Source organism: Calidris pugnax, unplaced genomic scaffold (assembly GCF_001431845.1).
Source record: "Calidris pugnax isolate Ruff unplaced genomic scaffold, ASM143184v1 scaffold156, whole genome shotgun sequence".
NCBI lineage: Eukaryota > Metazoa > Chordata > Aves > Charadriiformes > Scolopacidae > Calidris > Calidris pugnax.
In genome coordinates, this window is record NW_015090889.1 from 1,274,322 (window position 1) to 1,301,713 (window position 27,392).

General features: G+C 38.6%; 1 protein-coding gene across 1 annotated transcript in view; it reads right to left on the minus strand.

Moving 5' to 3' along the window:
• Nucleotides 1-8,949: 8,949 nt before the first annotated feature.
• WDR70 (WD repeat domain 70) overlaps nucleotides 8,950-27,392 on the minus strand; it is a 139,865-nt gene continuing 121,422 nt past the window's right edge. The window contains exons 14-18 of the mRNA XM_014947564.1: nucleotides 23,764-23,864; nucleotides 22,193-22,272; nucleotides 19,273-19,389; nucleotides 18,732-18,894; nucleotides 8,950-10,769 (exon numbers count right to left, since the gene is read on the minus strand). Coding sequence (XP_014803050.1) covers nucleotides 10,685-10,769; nucleotides 18,732-18,894; nucleotides 19,273-19,389; nucleotides 22,193-22,272; nucleotides 23,764-23,864 — 546 coding nt within the window. The 3' untranslated portion in view covers nucleotides 8,950-10,684. The remainder of the gene's footprint in view (nucleotides 10,770-18,731; nucleotides 18,895-19,272; nucleotides 19,390-22,192; nucleotides 22,273-23,763; nucleotides 23,865-27,392) is intronic.

Here is a 27,392-nt window from a genome sequence, read left to right on the forward strand (position 1 = left end):
TTTCCAGATCTAAAGCTTCTCTTTTACTTTCTTAGTGTAAACACAAGTTAAAAGCTAGTAAAAATTAACAAAAGAATCCTACAAATGGACATTTTATAGAGCCTCAAGAAAAAAAATTGTCACCCTGTGAACAGCAAAACCTCTCACTGCATTTGGGAATGTGACAGCTGTCATCTTCATTGAAACTGTTTTCTTCTGTAATCTTTCTTGCATTGCAGCATGATTTTATAATGTTTTTGAGAAACATTAAGGAACTTTTGAGTGCTAACTCATTTATTTTTTTATGACCATGGGCTGTGATGCATGGGTGTGCACCATCTTCATCCTACAGCTGGTGTGGGGTGCCCATCTGCCAGCATGACCACTTCTAGAAAGGTTTCATAAAAAAATGTCAGGGAAATAGGACAGAAGCCTGAACATCAGAGCCGAGGATAACTAAAAATGGGTGCCTCAGCACTGGGGAAAAATCTCACCAAGAACATGATTTTCAGCACTACATCAGTCTAATTCTCTTCCTTTTTAATTTATTTTTCTTTTTCCATTTTGTGGCTCTCTGGGTTACTCCAGTGCATTGTTCCACTGTGCAAAGGGTTAATACAAGTGTTTTGCCTAAGTGTACCCCAGCTGGGGTGAGGGAGACTCATGTCTCTCAGACTAAAATACTTACTGCAGATTCTTCTACTTGTTCTTTGATTGGCTGTCCTCTCATGGATTACCTGGCCAGCTTCAGTTTCTCTGGTCCTCTACAATTCACTCAAGATACTGCCTTAATTAAGGTAAATAACTTTTTGGCCATAATTCTCTGCATAGCATGTTCCCATCAATAAAACAAACAATATATGTATCAATCAAAGAAACAATATACATACACACGTGTGTATAAAAATGGTTGTTACATGAAAGACAAAGCTGTTCTCAGTGACTTTAGTGTGCGACCTGCTAATCTGAAAGAAGATTACAGTTTGGACCATCAGGTTTTGTAATTTTTGTCACTGTAACATTTTTTGTCAGTGTGACACAGACCACTCCTTTCAGAACATTTTCTAGGCAATCCTTAGCACTTGAGCATAATCTGCCTTGAGGTAGTCCCCAGTAGTGGTGTCACTGCAGGATGAGGCAGAGCCTCCGGTGAATCAGGTGTGCTGGCACTGTCCAAACACCAAATTTTACAAGGATCATGGATCTGAAGTTAAGCTTGGGCTGTTTAGTAAATTAACAAAGCAGAAGGTATCTTCCACCTTACCACATATGGACAATTTATAATGGGCTGGCAAGTCCAATATCAGGCTTATTTTTTCATTATCACATTTTCTTGACATATATTTCCTTGAAATCTCTATATACTGTTTACATGCCAAGAGAGAAGGGATGGGACATCAGATGCCAAAATGTTTAAAGGTTGTTTTCACAATGGAAAAATGTCTGTCCCAACAATTCAACATTCATGAGAAACTCTAAAACAGACCACCTGTAGCACGTCCATATGGATAACAGCATGACTGGGAAGAAATCAGCAGAATTGCTTTCTGAAATGTGAAAATTTTCAAACTAGAGAGAGAAAGAGAGAGAGAGATAAAAAGTCCCCTATCTTTCTGCAACTTCCCTTGAAAACTCCAGGATTTGAAGGGTGCAAAAAGCTGCAATTAGAAGCAGGAGAGAGAAAGCAGATTTTCAGAGAGCCAGCCAAACCTGCAAGGCTGCAGGTAGTACATGATATCAGCATCTGCTGCTGGCAAAAGGAGACCCCTCTATGCTGCATTCACCAAGCTGATTTTCAGACAAAAGCATTCCAACCACTTCTGTACTCCTCAGTGGCTGCGAGACAGAGCGTGCCACGGTCCCCATCAGGGTGTCACTTGGGCTGCTCGGTCAGGAGCAATCCACCTGGCAAAAGCTCCACCACAGCATATTTTTTCGTCTGCCTTGTCAGAGGAAACATGGAAACACAAGCTGCCATCCCCCAACTCTGGTGCAGCGGAGAGTCCTCCTGCCACAGAGGAAAAAGTAATCTGCATTTCGAATTATTGTTCTCAAGATGTATTATCTTGCATTTGTCAGGGTGACTCCTTGTTATTTCCTGCTTCTCTCTTTTCAATGGTGTTTGCAGTATTCATCCGCATCATCTGCTAATTTCATTAACATCCTGTTTAATGATCTCGAAGGGGGTAGTTTAAAATGATGTTACATAAAACCGGACATAAACTCCCTATTCCTGCAGCATCCCACCGGTCACCTCCCACTCATCTCTGTGCCCTATTACTTATCTTGACCTGCTTCCTTGTCTTCTGCAAGAGCTCACGCTGTGTTCGTATGACTTGCCATTTTCAGCTGAAAATCCTGAGTCACTGGGCCTTAGTTTCTTAGTCCGGGATTCCTTCCGGTTTTCCTTTGACTGCTACAATGTGCCTTTAAGGATTGAATTAAATTTCTCTGAATTGTTATTGTAACGAGAGACAGTTTTGCCCCAATTCTGTGATGCACTAGTAAGCTATGGGAACATGGCTATACACACTTCATTGTTAAAAACTATAGTGGCACTACATAACAAACTGGAAACTTCATATTTTCTCAAAAATGTTATAATAAATGCTTTTACTATTAACTCAGCTAGTTAATTAAAATATATATCAAGACACATTGAAATTATTTTATGAATAATCAAAGAGACCTTTGTGGAAAACGCCACAAAAACTTAGAGCTGTTGTTGATAACATTGCTGGCAAAGGCCATTTTGAAGATGCAGACCTCTCCATTTGGAATATCCCTATGTTTGCCTCTATGTAGTCAGGCAATTTTAAATGAAGAGCTGACTGCAAACCATACACCAGCTTCATCACAGTTTGACCCTAATGCTGATGCCACGAGTCACAATGTTAGAAAATATAAAGTTTGCTTGCTAAGAGATGAGTTTTATTAGAATCACATGCAGATTCCTAAGTTTCAGAGTCCTTTGCTTGCATAACCTTTGCAAACTTAGGTTTCACTGCAGAAGAAGATGCCACCAAGTGACAAGGGAAGCGAATAATACAGAAAAAGGATAATCCTCAACTGGCATGGAATGGCTACACTACAACTAATGCAGTTGATATGGGATGAAGAAGCATGTCTGTATACAGCACCACAAAAATAAATACTACTACAGAAAAATCTGAATAACAATACAGGTATAAATGTTATATAGACAATCCCTAGTAGGTACCCCCTTTCTTACCCACCTGCCATCCCTCTGAGTCCTCTGGGGATGGTGGTGGTGTTCTTCCTCCTCACCTAGAATTTGCATGGGATTATTTTTATACATTTTGCAAGACTTACTAACCCCTTGCTCTTTCTTTGCTGCTCTGTATTTCCACATTATTGTCAGATTTAATATATATCGCTGGTTTTATATTTGCTAGATACTTGATTTTTTTCCCATTTACTATCCCTAAAAACAGTTTATCCAGCTCCCTAAATTGCATTCTCTGAACGACCAGTAATTAACACTGGCAGGTTCCAACCAGCCCCAGGGCTGCTGGGATAGTCCTATGTCCACACCTTCGAAGGCTCTGCTACTACCCCCGTATTCGTCTATGATGCATTTTCATTCCAGGGTCCTCAACAGTTTACTCAGCACAGAACAACCACATGGAAGTACTAACCAGTTACAAAGCCATGAATGACAACAAAGCAGGGGGGATTGGAATGAGATGATCTTTAAGGTCCCTTCCAACCCAAACCATTCTAGGATTTTATGAGTTTCCCCATCGCTCTCTACAACTCCCTGAAAGGAGGGTGTAGAGAGGCGGGGGTTGGTTCTGTTCTCCCAAGTCACAGGCGATAGCACAAGAGGAAATGGCCTCAAGTTGCACCAGGGGAGGTTCAGATTGGATATTGGGAAAAATTTTTACACTGAAAGGGGAATTAAGCATTGGAATGGGCTGCCCAGGGAAGTGGTTGAGGCACCATCCCTGGAGATATTCAAACGACGGGTTGACACAGTGCTTAGTGACATGGGTTAGTGAGGGGCTGTGAGTGGTGGTGGTTTGTTTTTTTTTAATCAGAGTTCAATTGATGGTTGGACTAGATGATCTTAAAGGCCCCTTCCACCTAGACAATTATATGATTTTATGATCATTGTACAAAACTAAGCAAAACCTTCAACAAACGAAGCAGCGGTCACCTGCTTGGTAGACAGCAGCTGAAGAAGCTCAGACAAAGCTCCAGGCAGCCCAAGACAGGTCCAAACCCAGGTAACTCCCGAGGCGGCTTACCTTAACACAAAACATTGGCCTGTTACTAGCCACGGCAAGTCCGTATCAAAATGGATCTAGGCTGCACGAAAGATCCACAGAATCAAGTTAAGTAGCATAGGACAGGCATGGACCAGAAATTCAGGTGCCACAGTCAGGTGCACATTCTGCAGAACTCAAGGAGAAACAGCAAAAGACCATTTCCAGCCTAGGAACAACGGTGGCCCTGAGGAGGAGAGAAACAAGAGGTACTGGGTGGTCAGTGGCATGCAAGGCACAGAAGTACAGACAGTGCCTGAAGAGAGAGACTTCCAGAGAAGATCTTTAACAAGCTCCAAGTTCCTCAGCATTTGAGCACTTCGGAAACCTGCACACTAAGTGCCACCTAACACCCGCAAGCTAAGTGCCAAGTGTGCTCCCGTTTTCTTAAATCAACTGCAATGCAGTCCCAGTGATCTTAACAAACATTAGTAATGGGCTAGAAAAATGCCTAAAGACAATGATTTTCAGTAAAATGTTCCTGAGGCCACTGGAAGAGCAGATGGTGAACAGGAAACATTGCTGCTTCCATCATGACTGGAGTTTCAGGAAGCCAAAGTGTGGGCAACACAGTTACCACAAGCAAGGCAACCACAGATGTCACTGCGGTGCCACAGCTCATGGCAGGTGTGAACGTAGTGGAGCAATCCCAGCGTAGGGCAGACCTATAGGATGCACACCTATAGGTGTGTGGCTAGTCATATTGCTCATTCACAGACCATAGGAGATTGTAGCGCACGACATTTTTTATTATAGACAGAGAATTAAAGTAACCACGAATTCAGGATCAAAACACCTAACTGGGACATGCTGGAAATATGTTCAGAATGCGGAGCACTGAAATGCTGAACACAAGGAGTTCCTGAGGTCTCCCACATCTAACACGACTAATGTCAGAAGGATTCCTGCCGGACATAAAGAGACAGAGCCATTAAAAAAATCCTGAAACCAAAGGACATGAAGGGAATCCAGCAACTTCTAGGAAAGCCAAGTGTCTTTCCAAAAATTTCTGAGTACATTAACTAGAAGCTTATGAACGCTTAAGAAAATTAACACTGTATGCAACATTTCCCTTCCATACATACGGATTTCCCTCTAAAGGCCAAATTCAATAGTGGCTTAGTAGAGGGAACAAAGAATATATTCATTATATCCACTGACAACTGGAAGCTGTAAAAAGTTGCAGGCACTTTGGAGCCAAGAGAAAATTCAAAATAATCTGAACAAAATAGTGAGAAAATTGAGAAAATGCAATGAAAATCAGTACAAAGGACAAAATCTAACGCTTAAGAATAATATGTAACTACTAGATAGTGAATTGGCCTGGCAGCAGCTTTGTAGTGGAGGTTCTGGAGTCAAGGGGGATGAGAACTTGAAACACAAATCTGTAATACCAAACTGCAGAGAAAAAAGTGATTATAATGAAACATGCAAATGTTTTTCCTGCTTTCTCGGTAGTGCTGAAAAAGTAGCTTCAGCTTCAAATATGGACAATGAGAACAAGGCAGAGAAAAACAAATAAATTATGATATTCCAGAAAACATAAACCATAAAGGAAAACTGAAAAAACCAGAGGGGACAGGGGAAGATAATAAAATTCAAACATAATAAAAAGCTACTGCAAAGGGAAACGTCGTAAACTGATTCCACGGTTGCAGCGAACAGGACAGGAAATAGTGGGCTTAAATTGTTGCAAGACTGTTTTTCTTAGAGATTATGAAAAATTTTCTACTGCTGAGAAGAATGAAGCACTGGAACAGATTGTTCAGGGAGATTGTGCAGTGTCTACCATGGGAGCATTTAAAGACCTGATCCAATAAACATGCCAGAACTGGTTCAGGTACAGCCGTAGCTTAAGTCAAGGATGGACTGCATAACTTCTCAAGGACCCATCTAGCCCAGTCTATCTACTGCAGGTATTCATCTGTTGCATCTACTATTTTATGAAACAACAAGGTAAAAGGCCAGAGCCTGCAGGAATACTTCTTTGAAAGAGTAAGAAAAATTTTAAGTACTAGCCCTGACATAGAACAGCTCTGCATGATAGCCAAAGTGAAAAAAAAAAAAGACTTAAAAAAAAATGAGATGTATTGGCTATGTTTTCTGTATCAGCCTTCTTTTGAGTCATCTCTCACAGTACAAGAGGAACATACTGTCTGATCATCAGCCATTTAAAAAAAAAAATCATTAACTATTGCCAAGGCACTCAAGCAACACATAGGTTATGGAGATTCCAACAAGCTGATCTGAGTATAAGACAGTGCTGCCAAAGTGGGAGACTGTTCAGCATGCTCCAATACCTATTCATGTAGGATGGGAAGCTTTGACAACGAAAGCAAATTTTAACCAGGATGATATGCTACAGACAGAGAAGTATCTCGTGTTTCAGAGCTATCCAGACTGCATGAAGCAATTAGATGCCGGAGTCCCAGAGGTCGGATGAAGTGCACATTTTATACAAAATTTTTTTAAATGGGATTAGCCAAAAGTCCTAGCAGATTTAAAAACTGATGTAATAAGATGCATCTATGCTTCAACACCAGGCAAGCATAAGGATATCTCTGCTAGCCAACTATCTAGCTCTTCATTTGCGTGTAGGCACAAAAAAGTTCAACAGATGAGAAAAGCTCAGGGATCAATAACAGTGGACAGAAACTCACAAAATACAAGCCTATCCATGGTAGAAGGTCAGAACAAACCTGCTGATTTTTAATGAGGACAACTGTAGGTCTTTCAGTAAGTTCCCATTGCTGAGAGGGAGGCTAGGAGGAAATACAGACATTTAACAAGACAAGGAAATAGAAGAGGGGTTTTGCAATACCATTGTGACTAACAGGCCACATCAAAATTCAGATGATGCAGTATTTAAAGAGAATGTGAGCTACAAATGTCTCAAGCTGGACACCCCCAAAGGCATTAGAGGTCCAAGAAACTAATGGACAAAGATCTAACCAAGAGGATGGCACTTTGGTGCAGCAATGCCACTCATTGCAAAACACTCCTCAGGGTCCAGCAGATTGAACAGGATAAAGATTCGTGGTTTCTCTTCCCACAACACATATTTTCTATAGCCCAACAAAGAAAAGGCAGGCGTGACAAAGAACATCAAACTAGGCATGTAATTATAAGCAAGGAGCCAATGGCTGGAGGCCTCTGGGCACAAATCACAGTTCTTGCTATCAATCACAAACAACAGAGGCAGAAGTACCATCTTCAGTTAAATTGGAGGTCATAGGAAGTATACGACAGAGGAACCTAAACAATCATAAAGTAGTTGCAAAGAGATAGAAGAAAAGTGCTAGGACTTAAAGACAGCCTTAGCAATCTTCTCACCTGTTGCCGAAGACATAAAAATTAAGATAGAACAGAGGAATAAGGAGGATAGGACGAGACAAAGGACTACAGAGTCAAATTAAGACCTCTATACCAATAGTGGCAACACAAATAATGAATGGGCAACCGGGCTGACCACTACCTGGTGGGTTCTAATGATCTGGGAGAAAAAGCCTTGGTCCTATGGACAGGCATGTTATTTAACAGCTGGTCTTAACTAGTCATTAGCATAAAGGACAAAAGATCATAAATTGCTATTAAAAAAAAACATCTAGAAGCTGCACAGAACATATAGAGAAAAATCCAGGTTTGCAGAAAGCACCATGGAAGCCATTTGGCATGCCAAAGTGCTAGTGATGGTTGTGGCACCTCTGTAAGCAAGTCTTCTGAGGAAGCAAGCAAACAGTGAAAGCCTACCTTGTTTCAGAAAAATGGAAACAAAAGCCCATGTGGACTCCGGCCACATTAACACTAAAAATGGACACATGGAGGACAAAGATTACAACTTGGCAATTACTAAAACCTAGGTAGTTTTTGAAGTTTAAAGCAAAATCAGGTTCATAAAAATATAACACAAATATATTCCAATTTGCATGCAGAGTTCCACCTTTCATAACAAATATTTAATCATATAAATATTTTTAATGTTAAGATTTTTCCCCAGACAATTCGAAGGACTGAGTCAGAGTTTGCTGTCCCAAGTATGGTCAAGCAGACCTTTTGTATCTCCTTCCTGAATTGGATTAACTCTTACCATTGAGCCATTCACGATTAAAAGCTATTTTTAAAAATGCATTAAGATTTGCCTTGTTGATGAACATGCCTGACAATCCAGAGTAAGGATATGACAAACAAACCAAGCCAAGAGTTAAAGTAAAAGTACAATTTTAGTTTTAATTCTTTTAAATACATATCTGTACAGGCACTGTTTTAAATTCTAGGCTGCTAAAGCAGTCATTCAAGATAATAACTAAGTAACAACAATGAATGCTTAGAGAAATTCTAACAGAACTTTTGCAGGGTTCACTTACAAAACTCTTTCTTCTAAGAATTAGGAAACAAGATCTAGCTGATATGAACAAATAACATAAAAGGAGAAGCTCCCCTCATGCTTAGAGAACAGCTGCAGCATTTTTCCTCATCTGCCTTTCCCTGCAGCTCTGCTCCCTAAGCCACCCGGCCTCAGTGAACAACTAACAATAGAAATGATGAACTAATAACATTTAGCCTAAAATCAAGGACACATTTATCCTTTTAAAATCTTATTCAAGATTTTACAGAAATTTATTTGAAAATACTTCATTTTCTAGTGCATTATTACGATTAAAAAAAAAGACAAAAAATAGCCTTAAATGAAACAATGCCGTTTAATGTTTACTTGCTGAGGGGGACATTGCATAGGGAGGTCTTTAGCAGGTCTTCTTAACAATCATTGCTCTTCATCTGGTATTCCTTTTTCTCCTCCATTTACTGTCTACCTAGGTATTAAGTCCTTCATTCTACAAATTAAAGCTGCAATTTTAAATTAAGCATTGATTTGCTATTCTACATAAGCAGGTACTAAAATATTTTTACAAAGGACAAAGACAAGTTGTTAATTATTTAGTAAGGTTCTACTCATCAAAAGACTACACTGAGTGAAAGCAGCAGACATATTTTGTTGCAGGAATGTAATGCCAATGCTCATTACAACTTTTGAAGTCAGGCATACTTTTCCTTAAAGTATAAAAATGATAACTGAAAAAGAAAGATAAGCTTGGAAAAGGAAATCATGCAATGAAATAGTGATGCAGAACAATGCTTGACAAAAAAAAAAAAAATCTAAGCTCTGCTGACTATCAAGAACACACACTTGATGTTAGGAAGGTGATTAAGTGCTTTGCTAAATATAGCGTTAAAATATGCCTTCAGAATCTATGCATAATTAAGAAAGCTTGATTGTATACAATGTCTATTAATTTCTACTCTTACTGGAAATGCAGAGTGCTTGCTATATTGTATATTATTACAATCACAATACTTAGCATAGTGTGTACTATTGTAATCACAATATAAATGCCTAAAACTAACCTAGGTTCCTTCCTTCTCCCTTAAAGGATAGTGGTTTTAAATCTGGCCTTCACTTTACGACATTCGGAATTGCAATTTGGTGTTAAACAATGAAAACTTTCAGTATTTAAGAAACCACTTTATGAAGGATAGTATCAGTCTTCAGATAGTGTGAGGCAGAATATATGTAATTCAGGCACAGAACAAAGTCAATAGGTAAAAAGACCTAGTAATAAATACACAGTTCTGCTCTATCCTAACACTTATCAATACTAACTAATAGGGATAGGAAGCCTGAACAGAATTCTACATCAACTTGGCAATAAGCATGTTACTTTTATTAAACCAAAATATATAATTGCCGATTCCAGTTTCACATCGTTGAAAAATAAAGGCTGTATAAAATACTACAGGTATTTTAGTAGTATACTGTTTAGTATACATATGAAGGTACCACACTTACTTAAAAGGAACAACATTCAAGATAGGCACTAGGAAATATGTTTTCTACAATTCACACAGAAGTTTGAACTAAATTGGAACTTGTGTGAACACACAAATGAACTAAACTGTATTATTCTACATTAATTAAAGTGTAAACTTTGTTATAGTTGTAACGAAGGAGGTAATTTGTTAGATCTTAACTAGAAAAAACAAAAAGGAGTCTGAGAAAATGTATTATTTTATTTATGTACTTAGAATCATTGAACACTGTCACAGCACAGCATTTGTAAAGTTGGCAGTAATTAAAAAACTTTGGCAATATAATGAATTCACTAGAGTTCTATTTATAAAGAATTTTTTTCATTTAAATCACAAAACTAAATAACTGACCTAGAGAGGAGTTCTTTGCACTGCAAAATTCAGATGTGGATTACAATCCAATATAAGACAACAATCCCCTTTTTACACTGCAGCAAGTTTATGAACTGAAGTAATTTTTGCTTTCAAATTTTGATGCACTATCCAAACTGAAGAAATAAATGTTGTACTTTGATTCAAATGCTCTAAAATTCTTCTTCAAATCACATTTTTCAGATTTTACGTTTTTTCCACTCTGGCTTGTCTGTTTCATCATCTTCTGGTTCCACTTCTGCAAAAACTGTTTTTGGCTGAGTTCTAGAAAACATTAAAAAGATTAAAATAATAGTCAGACTATAATTCGTTATCAGAAACTGTATTAGACATGCACTAGACACAAATGATATCCCTTCTGTACTTAAAAAAAGAGCACCTTAGGCTTGCACATTTTTAGTTTTCAACATAAACCTATCAAATAACCTTCTAAGAACTGAAGAAACTTGCAGCTCTCAGGCAAAGAACACACAGCTTTTGCAAGTATTATTTATCCATCAGCTCACAGTCATTATCTGTATATTCCATGAATAAAATTCAGATAGAAGAGAGGAACAAATCAGCTTAAAACAAGCTAGAAAAACGAAGCCACGGGTCTTCTCAATCCATGATTTTTAGAAAAGAAACCTCCATTTTGATGCACTGTAGTATGACAGCAGCCAGTAAGTGAAAACAGAGCCGCTAAGCCAGGTCTCTGGCTTAGCCTATGCATGAAAAAAACAGCTTCTCCTCCAGAGACTTTATCCAGCACTACCGTAACATAAAAAAACTAATGATCTTCATATGAGAACACAGTGTATCCTACAGTCAAGCTTGATCGTATCTATTCCTCCACTGTTTACTTGTATTTTAAATAACACTTAAACTTTATAAAAATAATTATTGATTACTTTTTAAACGAACACAGTATCAAGTAGCATTTCAATAAACTGTTTGGACATTCAGTTCCCCTGTTTTACACTTTAATCACTGCATAGTCCCCTTTTCCAACTTAATTCTCAGCACAATCACTGCGGAGCTCAAACGACTAGATTTTTGATGCTGGCTGTGCTCGACTTCTCCTTACAACAGACACGACAAAGTATAAAACACAGCCAAGGCAGTCATCATCTCATTAATGTATTAACTAATGTTTTTACAGCAGCCTAAGGATGCAAAACACGATTATTATAACAACCGTTATTTGGCAGACTCTGCAAAATGCAGAAATGTTAACAAAATTGCATCTGCCTTCCTTACTTAACACAAGGAGCATAATTCAATGTTGCCACTGACTTCGAAGAGTAATAACAAACCATCAGCTATTAAAGGGCAGGATTCTCCACTTGTTAAATACATGGCACAAAATAGGTTTGCAGTCACCAAAACTAGTCAAAGACAACTTTCCTTATAAACAGGATCTTTCTATTGGCCTGCCTTCTCCCCCATCCTCCAAGCTTCCCACGGAGGTAAGAAGCATACGAAGATGTTCCAGAGATTGTCCCGCTGCAGGACTCTACCAGCACATGGACTCTGGGTGCAGGGTGTATGTCTCATTACACTTGAGCAGACCTTGCACCCAGATGAAGGCTTACACTACTGGAAGTTAGAGGAGGATTTCTGCAGAACTAAGATTTTTTTAAAAAAATTCCAATTTAAAAATGTCATTAGAAAATAGTTACATAAACTCTGCTTAAGCAACAACTGAAGGATTAAAAAAAAAAAAAAAAATCAACATTCATTCCAAAACAGACACCAGGAATGAAGGCTTTATTGTCCAAAATACTAGATTTTGTTAGCTGCTGAAGAGATGGAATGTGTGGAATCTTCTTTTTTTTCAAAACATATTGCTGGAAGTTTATTTAGTCCACTTTAACAGTATACCTTCCTTTGATCACAATAGATGAAAGGTATCTAAACATCCCATAGGATCACATCAGGTCAGTATTGAGATGCTTGTTATTAAAGTGCAACTAATCCAGTGTAAACTTACAACTTCTGACCACAAAATCTCCAATTGTCACAATTTTGGTTATAAACTTCCAAGCAAGAAGAATGACTTAATTTGTGAAACAAGCAGCAGAATCTATGAATTTTCCAGTATAGGAGTTGCTCAGAGAAAAGTTATAGACTAATATAAGTATGCTACTGAATCCAGTAAAGGTTGAGGGGGGAGAAAATGTAGCATAATCCAGCAGTAACCAGCTAAAGCAAAAACATAGAGGAAATCAAGTCTGCTCGCTATCTCATTTTTTAAAATTAGCATGAAATGGCTGTAGCCTCAGCGCAGCTGAAATGTAAACTGTTCCACCTCCACAAGCTACACAGCAGTAACTGGGGCACCTACGGTGATTCACATGCCTGACCATTTTAAAGACATAAGCATAGAAAACACTGTTTTTGTTATAGCATTATCAGCAGTGATCATTTAATTTAAACACAAATTGTTCTGCTTAGTAACTGCACTAGAGATTGCTAGTGTAGCAGGAATTTGCTGCAATGATTAATATTTATACAAAAAATATCAAAACGGGTTTACTACTTCAAAATATTTTTATTTCTGATGGGCTAAATAATACATGTGGAAATCTATGTTCTCTTCACCATCAGCTTTCTCAATTTTATTTATCCTTGGCTTTGGGGGCTGATTCTGGTTTTTTAGGCAGCTGCCTGGCAGACCCTGTGGGAGATTGCCATGGAGGGCAAAGGAGCCCAGGAGAGCTGGTCAATCTGAGACAACACCACCACATTCCATCCTGTGTGCAGAAAGGGAAGTCTGGCAGAAGCCTAGTATGGATGTGCAGGGATCTCCTGAGATAAACCCCTAACCCCAAAAAGGAAGAACACAGAGAGACGAGGCAGGGACAGCCTTAGCCAAGAGGAACAGAGGCATTACGTGAACATGCAAGAACGGAGTTAGGAAAGCCAAAGTTCAGCTGGAGTTGAAACTGGAAAGAAATGTGAAAGGCAAAACTAAGGGCTTCTACAGCTACGCTGACAGCCAAAGGAATGCTAAGGAAAATGTGCTCAATGGGGCAGGTAATCCACTAATGTAGGATATAGAAAAGGTCAAGATACTCAATGCTTTTTTTGGCTCCTTTTTCCCTTAGAAAGTCTATCCTCAGGTCTCCGAAGACCCCTATGCTGCTAGCAGAGTCTTTGGGAGAGAGTGAGACATTACCAACAGAAGAGGAAGACAGAGACAAGGAGTATGTAGCTCATTGGACATGAGATCAGATGGGCTAGATCCCAAGGTACTGAGAGAGCTGGCCAATGTCACTGCAAGGGCAGTCTATCATCCTTGAAAGGTCACGGTGACTGGCGGAGGTTCTCAGTTACTAGAAAAGGAAATCATCAGCATCTTTATGAAGGGTAAAAGGAGGATTTGGGGAACTACAGGATGGTCTACCTAAACTCATTCACCTGGAAGGCTATGGAACAAATCCCCATGACAGGCATTTCCAGGCACATGAAGGACAAGAAGGTGATAGGGAAGAGCTAGCATGTATTTGTCAAGAGCGTACTATGCCAACCAGACTGCTGGAGCAGGCTGCCCAGAGAGGTGTTTTGGAATCTCCATCCTTGAGGATATTCAGACTTGGCTGGGCAACTCCCTGAACAACCTGAATCTAATTGGACCTGAGCAACCTGATTTAAGTGAACAGATTTTAAGGAGGAGATTAAACTAGATGACCTCCAGAGGTCTCTTGCTACCTAAATTATTCTATGATGCTGTGTTTCCACACGGCTGTCAGCTGAAACCAATATCTTATACACTGATGAATGCATTCCTGTTGTGGGTTACGCTAACAGGCTGCAAAGCAAAACAGGAAAACAAACTAACGATTTATTCATACTCTGTGCTTCTCTATTTCAGTGGTTTTCAACATATTCAGATATGCAGACCCCTAAAAAATTTCCACAGGCCAATTTCCAGACTGCTTTAGAGTCACCATAATTCCCTCTGGTTATCAATTGTTTGTCTTAGTTACCTTTCAGGGATCCCATAAAAGTAACTCATTGACATCTGGGGTTCATAGACCAGAAACTTACAAAAATACTGCTACAGCTAAACCAGCTGGAGATGACAATTGCATATCACAGCATGTGACTCATGTTGCAGTAACTTTTGAAATTTGTGTTTATACTGCACTGAAAGAAAAAAAAAAAAAAAAAAAAGACTTTCAGGCATGCTTGGAAACCAGAATAATGTAATAAAGGCTACTTCCAGACTGAAAAGTGAAGATTTTCCGCATCAGGCCCTTTTGAATTCCTTTCCCCACCGACCAGCCTGACTCTTCACCAAATCTTAAGGGCTTCCCTCTCAAAGTGACTGATTTCTAAAAAAGATTTATGTTAAATATACCAATGGGTGCCAACAAAATCGCTGCTACAAAAGGTTCTGTTCAGTCCTGCTTCTTCAGCTGAAGATACCTGGGCAACTCCAAGGCTAACACTTCACACACTGGTCCTGCCATTGAGGAAAACGCTCCGTGAACACAGCACAGCTACAGGCCCTGGCTCCGAGCCATTCCTTTTTTGCCTGTGACAAGCAGCAATGACAAAGACAGCAAAATAGGGGCAACATCACTGAACCGGAAGGTGTTTTCTGAGAACTCTGGTCTATCTTAGTGGGGCAGGAAACTTCACCCTCACCTTCCCTACGGTACAGAAGAGGGTTACATCTGGGCCTGATTAAGCCCTCAGCTACAATGCTTAGTAATTCCTGCTGATCCTTCAGAGGGACATCTGAAGTCATTATAGTATCTCTGTACAGCTGTGTTAAAACAAACAGCTCGCAAAGAATGTAATTTTCAAACATTTACAACTAATGCCTCAAGTTCCTTTCCTGTGGTTCTTTACTTGAAATCTTCAATCTGTCCTTCCTTTCCTTTCACTCTACTGGAATGGCTCTTGCCAAGGTCTCTAACAAACTTTTTCCTAAAAAAACCTCAAGATCTTTTCTTTATTGTCATCCATTATGACTCTTCTGCTATGTTGATCACATCTTTCTTGACACTTTATTCACACTGGGCTCCTGTGACATGTCATACCCTGATTCAGCATGTACTTCTTATCATCCCCAGTATCCTTTTCAGCAGCATTTGTTTTTTTCACCCATCCTTTTGCCTCTTACGTACTTCCCGCTCCTTTTCTGGCTCAAATTTTAGGAGAAACAGAAAGGTCAGGCTAATGATAACAAGCTTGAAAAAAAAATTCAAGTGATAAATAATGCAAATGACTATTTGGTTTCAAGACTAAATTAGGCACCTTAACTTCAACAAAAAGGAAAAATTCTTATGTACAAGGTATAAACTAACAGCAAAAGTCATGTTGCAGGTATTTCTTGTAAGAATTATTGAAGTGAAAATGCAATTTAAAAGGCATGAAATCAGTTATCTGATTTCAAATTACCTAATCGGTATGAATCAGGACCAGATGAACTCTAAACCAGTCATCACAATCAGTTACGAAACTCTGATCAGCCTGAGTGTTCCTTAGTCTTCTCAGTCTAAAATTATTTAATAACCATCACTGAAGAAAATTAAGTAACTATAGCTTCCTTCGACATTTTCTGTAAGTGAATGACCATCCGTTAGACAACATAAAAACAAAAGCCTCGTGAAACAAGAGCTGTATCAATTGGATAGTTTTATACCATATTGAAGTGAAAATTTACCATAAGAAATATGAAAAAACTGATAGAAGAGAAATAAAGCAGTAAAAAGAATAAACACTACTTAAAAAAATGAAATGTACTGGATGTATGCTTTTTCACTCTCAACACTGTATGCCATTTGAAGTATGTATCAGAATATCACCTTTCCTAACTCTATATCTTATGCTAACGCAGCCATTTTCCCTACATTTGTATGCTGGTTGTCATTATTAAACTCCTGATTTTTAACACAGTCATTGGGACACAATTACAATCCAGCACTACATGATAACTTTTATCAATTACTTATCATTTGCATAGTTTATTAAATATGCACCATACAGAGAACATCTGTAAGATCCTTTATGTACAGGGTAAACATACATGCCCTGTAAAGTCAGATATAGGATATAATTAGCACAGCTGTCTCTCTTATCTGCATGTGCAGGCAAGAAGCAGCTAATGAAACCTATGACTATCATTGGTCTGGAATGGTTAATACAGACCTCTGTTTCTGAAAATTAAGAACATAAACTTTTTGCATTTCAGCGTCTTATCCAATAGCTGCAGTAGTAGAAGGAATAATAATACTACTACTAATTTTTAAACTGCTCTTTGCATAGAACACATCTGAAAGACAACACTTAAAGCAGGGACAACGGCAGTTTCACTGGCATGAGATTTATCAGCTGACAAACCCATCAAGGCAGCCCGCTGCTGGCTGCCGTCCAGTTTCTCCACATACATATTGCCGTCTGGTGTGTAAGTTAATAGCAGTCTGGACTTGCATCCTCCCCACTTCTCAGCCAGCTCTCCTCTTCCCCTGCAGCTACATCTTTAACAAGGAACTGTAATGAGATCTGCCCACCTGACACAGTAAGCCGCCTGTAATACAGCTATGGTTTAAAACTTTCATGTCTACTACGTTGCAAGTGTCAGGGATGAAACTGAATATGCAATCAATGGAGTTGCTGAGCCAAAAATACACTGAGGTATCTACCTACCTGATGGAATGTGTGACTGTATTTACTTCTGAGAATAGACAGTTGCATATCTCAAATAAAACCAGCTGCCTACACTTTCCAAGTAAATTTTATCTCTAGCAAACACGAACTGTCAAACAATTAGACATCAATAATTAACATATTAATTACAACAATTGTTACAGAATCAGGCTTTCCAACACTCCTTCTTTGGTACCCAGGGTGATACTGTATAATGCATTGATTTGATGTACCATATCAAATGCCATACTTATTAATTACCAGTATGCCATGCTTATTAATTACCCAGTCAAAGCCAGGCTGGGTCACTGATGTTCTCAAGCTGCTTTGGAGCTACTCAGCTCTCTCCGTGAACATGTGCGTCAAGTTAGAAAACAAGTGTCACTACTAGAAACAGCTATGATTCTTAATTTATTTTGAATTTCTGGAAAGAGATGGTGATTGTCTCACTTAAGAGCTAAATGCTAATAAAGAAAGCACAGTCAGTAAAGTACTAATAAACACATAGCCTAGGAGATAAAATACTGGGCTGAAAACAAGAAAAAATAGCTTGTTATTGACAAACTGTTCCATGCAGACTGTTTCACCTCTTCAAAATCTTTTCCTTATGTAATTTGAAATTACTAATTATACTAGAGAGATTATTTTGTGTAACAAAAGCAGCAAATATAATAACCAAATATGAAAATTTTAGTAATTTTTAAAGTTGTAGTTACTGTTCATTATTATGAAATGTATTTATCCAGTATTCATTATAGTACTATTGTGAATGTATTTATTCAATGGTCGGCAGCGCATTTATTTTTAGAAAAAAACCCCAATCTTTGGTAGGAAGCATTCTAGAAGCATATTGCACTATTCTCATTGTCAAACATACACTGAAATACCACACTGAGACATACAATTTAAACTGAGTAAATTACCATCTGTGGCATTACTGAGATAATGAGATTACTACCATAATCTTGATCAGATTCCTTAATTTATGTAAAAACAACCGAACACTTGTTTATTTATGTTGAATTTTTGCAGGAGATTTTATAGGTGCAATTTTTAATACTGCTATACCTTTAACACCAAGTTAATTGAAGCAAGTACTCAGGTCCTTGTGTAGGAAAAAATCAAATGAAAACTTACGACATTTGAGAAATCACCTAAAATATGCTGTCATAACACCAAGTAAATATTTTGAAGGCTTAACCTAAGAATCAGTCACAACTAGAGGGTATATTGGAAAACTTATCATCCTAGTCTGTCAATGGGACAGAAACATATTAAAAGATATATTGGAATTTCAGATGTTGATTTGCAGAAGATTCTAAATTCGAATCAACTTGGAAAACATTAAAATAATTTTGTAGCACTGACAGGCACATTTAAAAAAATGGAAATGTCAAATTTCAGCAATTTAATCTCCTGGAAAATCTTATCTTCATACAGGACAATGGCATATTCTTAGTTTACATACTTGTCACAGCAATCCAGAAAAGGCAAAATATACCATTAAAAATGTGTATCTTCTATTTTTACCAAATTTCCACTGGCATCCAGAAATATTACTTGTATTTTTAATTGTTTCCTTACTTAGCATATGCCGGGGCAACCCAGTATGGATTCTCCTCCGCTTCCTTTGCATGACGTAAAATAGCCTCTCGAGGGTTGCTATCATCTGTCTTATCCAGTGCAATATTCTTGACAATATACGATGACAAGGTACCTCCATGAGTTCCAACACGCCCACCACGACCTGTAGCAAAAAAAAAAAAAAAAAAAAGAAAAAGAAAGAGTATTTTAGAGAAAAATATTTAAGAAAAAAACAGAGAAATGTCGTATTGTGTCTGTAACAGTGATCTGATACAATGAAGTTATTTAATACTATAGGAAGAGTCTAATTTAGAGCTGCATTCAAGTGATTTACTGATTATATAACTTAAAGTAAATCATTGTGATTATTAATACATTCCGGGCAAGCATTCCAATTAAAAACCAATGTCTTACACTGCACATAAATATATAGTAGAGTTGCCTCCAAAAAAAGTCTCAATGCAAGTCCAAACAATGGCAGAAACGAAGCACGATGGCCCCTTGGGAATGCGACAGTCTGAAATGATTCTGCATGGATTACCTGGTCCTGCTACTGGAGGTTCGGGTTTGTGAGACTTCATGGGGTCCAGCCTGTCCTTCTCCAGCTGTTTCCTGGTGCTTCGCTGTCGTGGTTCACGGAACATCGGAAGTGCATGGGCTGAAGGGTCACCATTTGGAGAAAAATAAACGTTAGAAATTCCATTTTCTTTTTAAGCTTTTAATTACAAGGACATAGACTGGGATTCTTGCTTTCAATGGAAAAGGTGGCAGAAGCTGCCTCCCAGTTCTTCCATATGCAAGCAGTGGTATACTGAGTTGTATTTTAGAGCGTGGACCTTTCTGCTGAATTTTTCAAAGATGAAAGCAGTCAGATTTTTAGGGTTCCTTCAGGCAGGAGCCTTTCATCTGAAATACTGTTTGCACACTTTATGCATATTTAATTTATTCCCCTGTCATTCGATTCTCAACAGCAGCATTGTGACCAACTGGTTGCTCTTTCCTGAGCTTTCCATGCTTCCACAGCTTTGTTATACTCTAAGAGCATGACAAAACCCTAAATGCATTCTTGGATCTGAAACAGAGAGAGGTGGAATCCCCTTGATGATCCAAAACGTAATGTTTCTGCGCATGCAGTCACAAACATGTTCTTTCTTAAATTATGATATTAATCACGGTTCAAAGAGACGGAGACTATCTGCCTAAATTATCAGGATTTAAAACCTCCATTTCCTCATAAGCCTGTTGCAGTATCTTCAATCACAGCAATGGTTTTGGTCCACTCAGACCAGAGACACATTTATCAGCAACAAACACCATGTCAAGGGACACAGTTTTCTTGTGGTGAGGTTTAGTTCTCATATTCCGGTGTGCCAATTGCTGCTGCTTCCCAAAACATGGGAAATTGTGTTGGGGTCAAAAGACCTAACCAAGACAAAAAAAACCCCCAACAGAATCTTAAATTTAGGGGCACCAACTCTGTACTGAATAAAAAATATAGAAGGCGGCATCCAGGAACCTACCAGTCTGATTTTTCAACTTATTTTTGGAAGGCTGCTCCATTTATTAGACTGAGTGAAGTCACAGCCAGGTGACACAACAGCAGATCTTTGGAAATAAATGTTTAGGTTTTGTTTTTGCAGACTGCATAAGGTATGAAATGGCAGGGACAATTTGCTGGCAAGCACTCAGCTTGATCACTTTGCACAGAGCATCTGAGGTGACTAATGCACAGATCCAAGCTTTTGCCATTTGTGCAGTCAAGGTTGCCTAAGGGAAACCCAAAATGCATGTTCCTGTGTTTTAAAAGTCACACCTAATCCCTCAAAAAAACATTCCTGCATTTTAAATAGGCATTACAGGCAAGTCTGAGATTAAAGAGTCGATAGAAGTCCAAAGAAAAAAAAAAGGAGGAAAAAAAAAAAAAAGAGAAGTCCTTTACAAAAGGACTTCCAAGATCTTCAGTTCTTTCCAGTTCTATTTGTAAGCTTAAAAGGCAGACATTTAAATTCTGAAGTGTTTCCAAAATATGCAACAAACTTAAAAAGTTGCAAAGCAAATCCTTACAACACTTTACTACATTGCTTTATACAGTTTTTTCGGCTTCAAAATGATGTGGAAGAAACAATTGCACAGCTAAAACTCAGTGATAAAATTCAAAACTTTACATAATTGGGACCTAAATCTTTGAATGGCATTTATAAATACCATTGAATACACAAGTTCCATTGGATTTTAAGCAGAAATTTAAAAAAAAAAAATCACAAAAGCTTTTTATAGTATAAACACTAACAACAGTGCACACATAGATATATCCAAGGTTGTAGTAAGGATGGATTCAAAAAAACACCCAAATGAGATTCATATTTCTGATCTTTGCCTGCTGCTACTTTACTCACTGCTACCCAAAAACTGGAGCTGGATATCTGCAGCAGCAAGGTAAGTAAGAGACAGCTGTGCCTGGAAAGTACCTGAGATGGGAATCCAGAACCATAGTGCCTTGATATGGTTTCTAGCCTGGTTACCAGTACTGCACAAACTTTCTCATTTTAAATTTTCTTTTTGTTTATTATGCTGCCAAACAACTACTTTGTTCTACAGAAATGGCTTTAGCTACTTCCAAGACCGAGAATATAGGAAAACAGGGTGAATCCAAACACCATGGAGCTGCAATAGGTTGAAAAGAAGCAGGCAGGACAGCACAACTGTGTGACTGTTCTCATTTCACGTAAGAAAACACTATTTAGGACAATGCTATTGGGGAGGGCCAAAATCTCAGTCGATGCCCTTGTCCCCTTGTAAAATTTGCCCTTGGGAAAAGGCAGATCACTATACAAAGACAGATCACAGAACACTATACATCACTAGTGACAACGATAACTATTTCTTAAGCATCAGTGAGCCTAAATATGAACATAAGATCTTACACAAGTATAACCCCGAGGCTACAGAGATATTTAAGCTATTTAAACCCCATATAACTCTGGGCATGTTGTACATTTTGAAAAGTCACTTGGAATTTGTTTAAGACCCATCTCTAATGTCTCTGATTTTGCCATTGGTACTGTTGATGTTCGCAAGAGTCAAAACACTCCCTAAATGAATCTACACTCACCAATTTAGTTATGCAAAACCGAAGATAGAAAAAGCTCCAAAATTTCTGAGGTTTTGTTGGTTTTGTTGTTAGGGATTTTTTTAGTGGCAGTTGTGTTTTCAGGTGTATCACAATCTAGAAACCAAGCATTATTAACAACTTCCCAGAGCATATGGGATATATGCCTTCCTGGTTGTGCAACGCTACAAAAAATCTGAATGAAGCACTAACATCTCCCAGTAATGATCAATACTTAATGAAAGACTGCAACATTTTGGAGAGATAATATAGAGCTAAATGATCTGCAAATAATTTCAAATCTGAGAAAGAGCTAAGGATGCTGCTATAAAAATACATCTAAAGTTCTTACGTGTTATAATGTAATCCTGTGTAAGAGTTTCTGCTTGTCTCTCTTTTCGTTTTGTTTTGACCACGCATAACTTTGCTCCCCTAGGAGGAAACATACAGCAGATCAGCTGGTCTGTTCACACCAAACACAAATAATTTTTTATTCAAGACAGTCTCAATAAAATTATATAGCATGTTAAATATTCATGAACATGTATATCTTTGCCTGCCCATGCACACGTGAAGAAGGGTAGAGAGATCAGCATTTCGGTTACAGAGTGGTTTATATTACACGCGAAAATAAGGGTGGAAGATTCATTTCACACTTCATTTGTCCACAGGACTTGTAGTGTGCAGATGGGAAGTGCTTCTCTCTGAACGCGGGCAACGATTTGCCCCTAGTGCTCTTCCCAAGCAGCAGAGGTGGCAGCTATCTAAGCAGAGGTGCCTGTCACACTGCAGCAGGACAGACTGCATTAGCCTGGCTGCAGCAGGGCTGATTTGAACTGGTGGTATTTTCCTCTTCAAGATAAGTACCCAGAAACAAGCTGGGCACAAAACTGAGCGAGGGCTCTTGGGATCTGTGCCTAGGAGACTCAGGCTGCCCTCAGGAGAGGGTCCAAACACTGACGACCTGCTATCTTCTTCTCTAAATTGACACAAACCAGAAAAATAAAACTTATTTCTGATAACCTTGTAAACTACCGCTTATCTTTGCCTCCCAGTGTCCAGGTCACAGTAAGTAACCAGGAACTATGAACTGTAACACAGTAAGTTTTTGGATGCCAGTGAAACAAAGATGAGCGCATACAGGGGAATAACACCTTAATCATACCACTCAGTATAGATGAACTGTACTTTTCACCCCTGCTGACAGGAAGGAAGCATGCCCCAGTTCTCCAACCAATCCAGATGGTGAAAGCAAATTAATTGCAAAAGAAGTATTTATAGGCTAGTTAAGTCCTCTTCTTTTCATTCCAGGCTGACAAGTCACCTTCTGATGAATCACTACAACCTTTCCATTACACATACAGGCAAAATCCACATGTGACAGGCAGGGGTGGAGCAGAGGACTCCAGAAGACTAGCAGAAAGATGGGATCATGCTTCCTTGGTTTGCTCCCATTCAAACTGGGTCTTCCAATATTACTTCACAGACACTGAGGTTTAAGCTAATGCTGCTAAACAAGATTTTTACTTCAGGAAGAAAAGAAGGACATCAAAAATATGACTACATACAATAAATATGCTTTCAGTAACACCACATCAGTAACCTCCAAGAGATCAGATGAAAGGTTGGTTATTCTTACTGCAGATCTCATACAATTAAAAAATGAAGGTGTTTGTAAATTCAGATAGAACAACCAGCATACTGCACCGTAAAAACTCCAAGGGAAAACGAACAGTGTTTCAGAAACAAACTTGTTTGGATTATTTAATTTCCTTTTTACTATTACTAAGTAAGTGACGCTCTGTGAAACAAATTTTACTAAACCAGTTTTTCTCCTTTCTTAGTATAGTCACAGAACCACAGAATCAGACTAAATTTCAGGAAAAAAATAATGTTCTTAATCATTTAATCATGATTACGTACCTCTGGCTTTTGACAGGATCGTAGTACACTTTGGCCAAACCATTTCCTGTACCAACCATGATCTGGTTCAGCTTGGGATGCCAAAGGCAACGCACAACGCTCTGAAATAAAGCAACACATTGATAGCTAGTTGGTCATTCGTCTAGATCTTAGAATTAATATTCATATTGTCAAATAGCAGATCTAAGTCACAGTGTAGCAGGAACAAGCTTAAGCACATGAATGAATATGCGAATGAACAAAAGTTCCTCTCCAGAGCAGAAGACACTGAAAAAGGACTGACAACACATGGATGTAAGCAGAGAAGGAAATAAAAATTGGTGGCAGTGTGATAGCCGGTGGTTTCCACAAGCTAATTGCTCCAGGGTCTTCATGGGCATAGTGGGAATGGAAAGTTAGAGGGGAATTTGAAGGAGAACAATGAAGTGCTTCAGATACAGCAACACAGATCATCAAGAATTTTGCAACTTTATTTTTAATTCTGAAGTCTTTCACCCCGTTCTTTATCCATTTTTCCCTTCTTCTTACACAGTGCTGACCTTTTACTTGCTGACTGTAGAAAAGGAAGACTAGCAGATTTTGACTCTTGGTTCTTTCTTCCCCACAACACCCAGAAGAACTTAGTATTTGAAGCCAATGCCTCACAGCTCCGTCACCCTTCTGGTCAGCAAAGAAACTAATTTTCAGACATTAAGAGTATTGTTCTTTTATACAGACAGCGTGGTTCTCCACGTGACTCTGAATCTCCATGTGATTACTTTATCCAGTCTGATTCAGCAGGCCAGCACAGAAACTCTGTAAGATTCCAGAGAACCAAAGATGTGGGCATAACCTCCCACAAAGGACAACACATCCCAACGCAAACACAAAACCTGTACATGCGTCTGACTAACTGGAGGGAAAAAAAGTACCTATTTTTGAGAAACAGCAACTCTTTAAAGGAATACTGCCCAAGACTGAAGACAGGTCTTAACAGTATTTGTGTTACCCATGTAATAAATGTATCCAGAGCTAGTAGGATGCAGCATCCTATTAGTACTTCACTGAACAATGCTCATTTTTCTAGCCCCTTTTTCCTCCCAAGCTTACTACCTCTCTTCTCTTAAAAAACAGTAATAGACTCTTCCCAAAGTGAATTAACAATATTCAACTACTATCATCCACCTATCATTAAAGTGTATGTTATTTATATGTTTATTTTCACATAATACAGCACATGAAATCCCCACAAAATGGCAACCACGAACATCTTACAAGAGAAATACACCAAAGCTAAAATTAGGGATGTAATATAGTCCTATAACTTGGAAGATGAGAACCATTTATTCTGGAAGAAAATGGTTATGTATCAGCTCTAATGACTCCTGAATCACCTCCCATTTCATGTTCCATACTATTTCTGGCTTGGTCCAGATCCCATTTTTTTGAATGTTGTGAGGCACATAACATAAAACATATTGAAAAAAATCTGAAGCCCATTCAGCTACCATGAATCAGAACTTCGTTTTACTACAAGATGATGGATGACTCTCTTCCGAGCTGTTTTTCTGCTTTGTGTTCTTGTTGAAGAAGAAAAATTGAGTGATATGACCATACTTTACAAGGTTCCTCGTTCTTAATAGATATACATAGGACATTATACCTTCCCAGCTACTTAAAGGTACAAATAAACCTGTCTTGCTGATTACAACACAACTAAAGGACAACAATCTTTTTACAGGTAACTCTGAGGTACAAAGTAGAATTCTAATAATGCATTATGTCCATGATCCCTGCCACAAGTGACCAAAATAACCAATGCTGGGTTGCTAATAAGTCGTTTGATTTAAATAAGAGATTGCCACATACTGTTATGCAGAGCTCAAAATGCTACAGTAACTCTAAAACACACAAAGCTAATAACAAGTATTGAAGGTCAAAGGTGGGTGGCCTTTTCTTTTATTAATATTTATTGCACGTGTTTAGCCAGCCTTTTTAAACTTTGTAGTTAATGTGGTTCTCCACTTTCTACTGTCAAGTAAATGTATTTTATAGCATGGTACTGGATACCTGCCAACAAAAACAAAGCTTGAGACAGTGTGGCTCAGCACTGATGGGGATTGCTAAATTTCTAACTTGTCAAACATACACAGCACACTTAAATCCACCATGACACGTGCTCCAGAGCAGACAAAAGAAACTGCCATTAAATGCAGCCCTATAAATCTTCTGAAAACGTAAAATATCCCTAGAATATAATTTGTTAAAAACCGAACAAACACAAGCTCTGAACATGCAAGTAATTTTATTAATCCACTGGCATATAAACCTACTTCATAAGAAATAATAAAAACTGCTTATGCAGATTTTCAGATTAGTTTAGAAATAGGCAATACTTTAAAAAGCTTAAAACATTGAATTCCTGAACTAAATACTAATAATTTTTCCCAATTATATAATCAAAGAAGTAAAAATTCTAAACAACTATAGAGAAAGGGATTATTGCAGACTGGGTCTTAATATTGGGACTGAGGGGGAAAGGGGATTCCTTATCTTACAAGAATAACTAATTCTTAAGGAGCATTTATCCTTTGATGCTTCTAACTTTTCTACTGTTTACACTTAGAATAACTCAGGTAGACATCTTTATCACTGGAAACACTAAACATCAAATTCTAGCTCAAAGAAGGTCCTACCTCCCAGCTCTCCAGGCAAATAAGTGAGTTAATAGTAGGAAACAAAGTTTTTTCCTGGCTTGGCCTAGCTATGCACATAGATAGACACCAACCTACTGATACTGAATTTTAAACAATTACAGAATGGCTGCAGTTGGAAGAGAGCTCTGGAGACCACCTAATGCAACTCCCCTGCTTCAAATATCTACTAGAGGTAGCTCAGGACATTGTCCATTTTGGTTTTGAATATTTCGAAGGACAGAGACTCTACAGCCTCTCTGGGCAACCTGTTTGCCCACCTGTATGTTTGCAACCTGTATGACCACCCCCACCATAAAAAAAAACCCAAACAAAAAAACCCTTAAACCATTTTCTTACGTTTAAGTGGAATTTCCTGTTACTAGTTTTGTGTCTATTGCCTCTTGCCCTGTCACTGGGCACCACTGAGCTTTGCTTTATCTGCTTCATCTTCCTCTGCCCCTTCAAGTGTTTATACATAAGAACCCCTATGGAGCCTCCTCTTCTCCAGGCTGAGTGATCCTATCTCTCTCAGCTTTTCTTCCTGTGCCAGACCTGCAAAGCCTTTAACCGCGTTCGCAGCCCTTCACTGGGCTCGATCTATCATGCTCATATCTCTCTCGTACTGGGGAGAGCAGAACTGGACCCAGCACTACAGATGTGTCTCACCAGTACTGTGTAGAAGGATGGCCTCCCTCCACCTGCTGGCAGTGGGCTTTTGTCTGATGCAAATATCTGTGAGCTTCTTGCTGCCGCTTTCCGCTTCTCTGAAGATAGAAAGGACACTTTCCACTCCACAATCACATTTTTAGAATAACTTGCTTCATTTTAAGGTTCTGCCCTGCAGTGGAACCCAACACAAACAAGGTGGTACTTCAGTTTTAATTGCCCCTGACACAGAAGCTCAGGCTGGAAGCAATAACCTCAGCAGTTAAGAACCAACTGCAAGCTCTCACT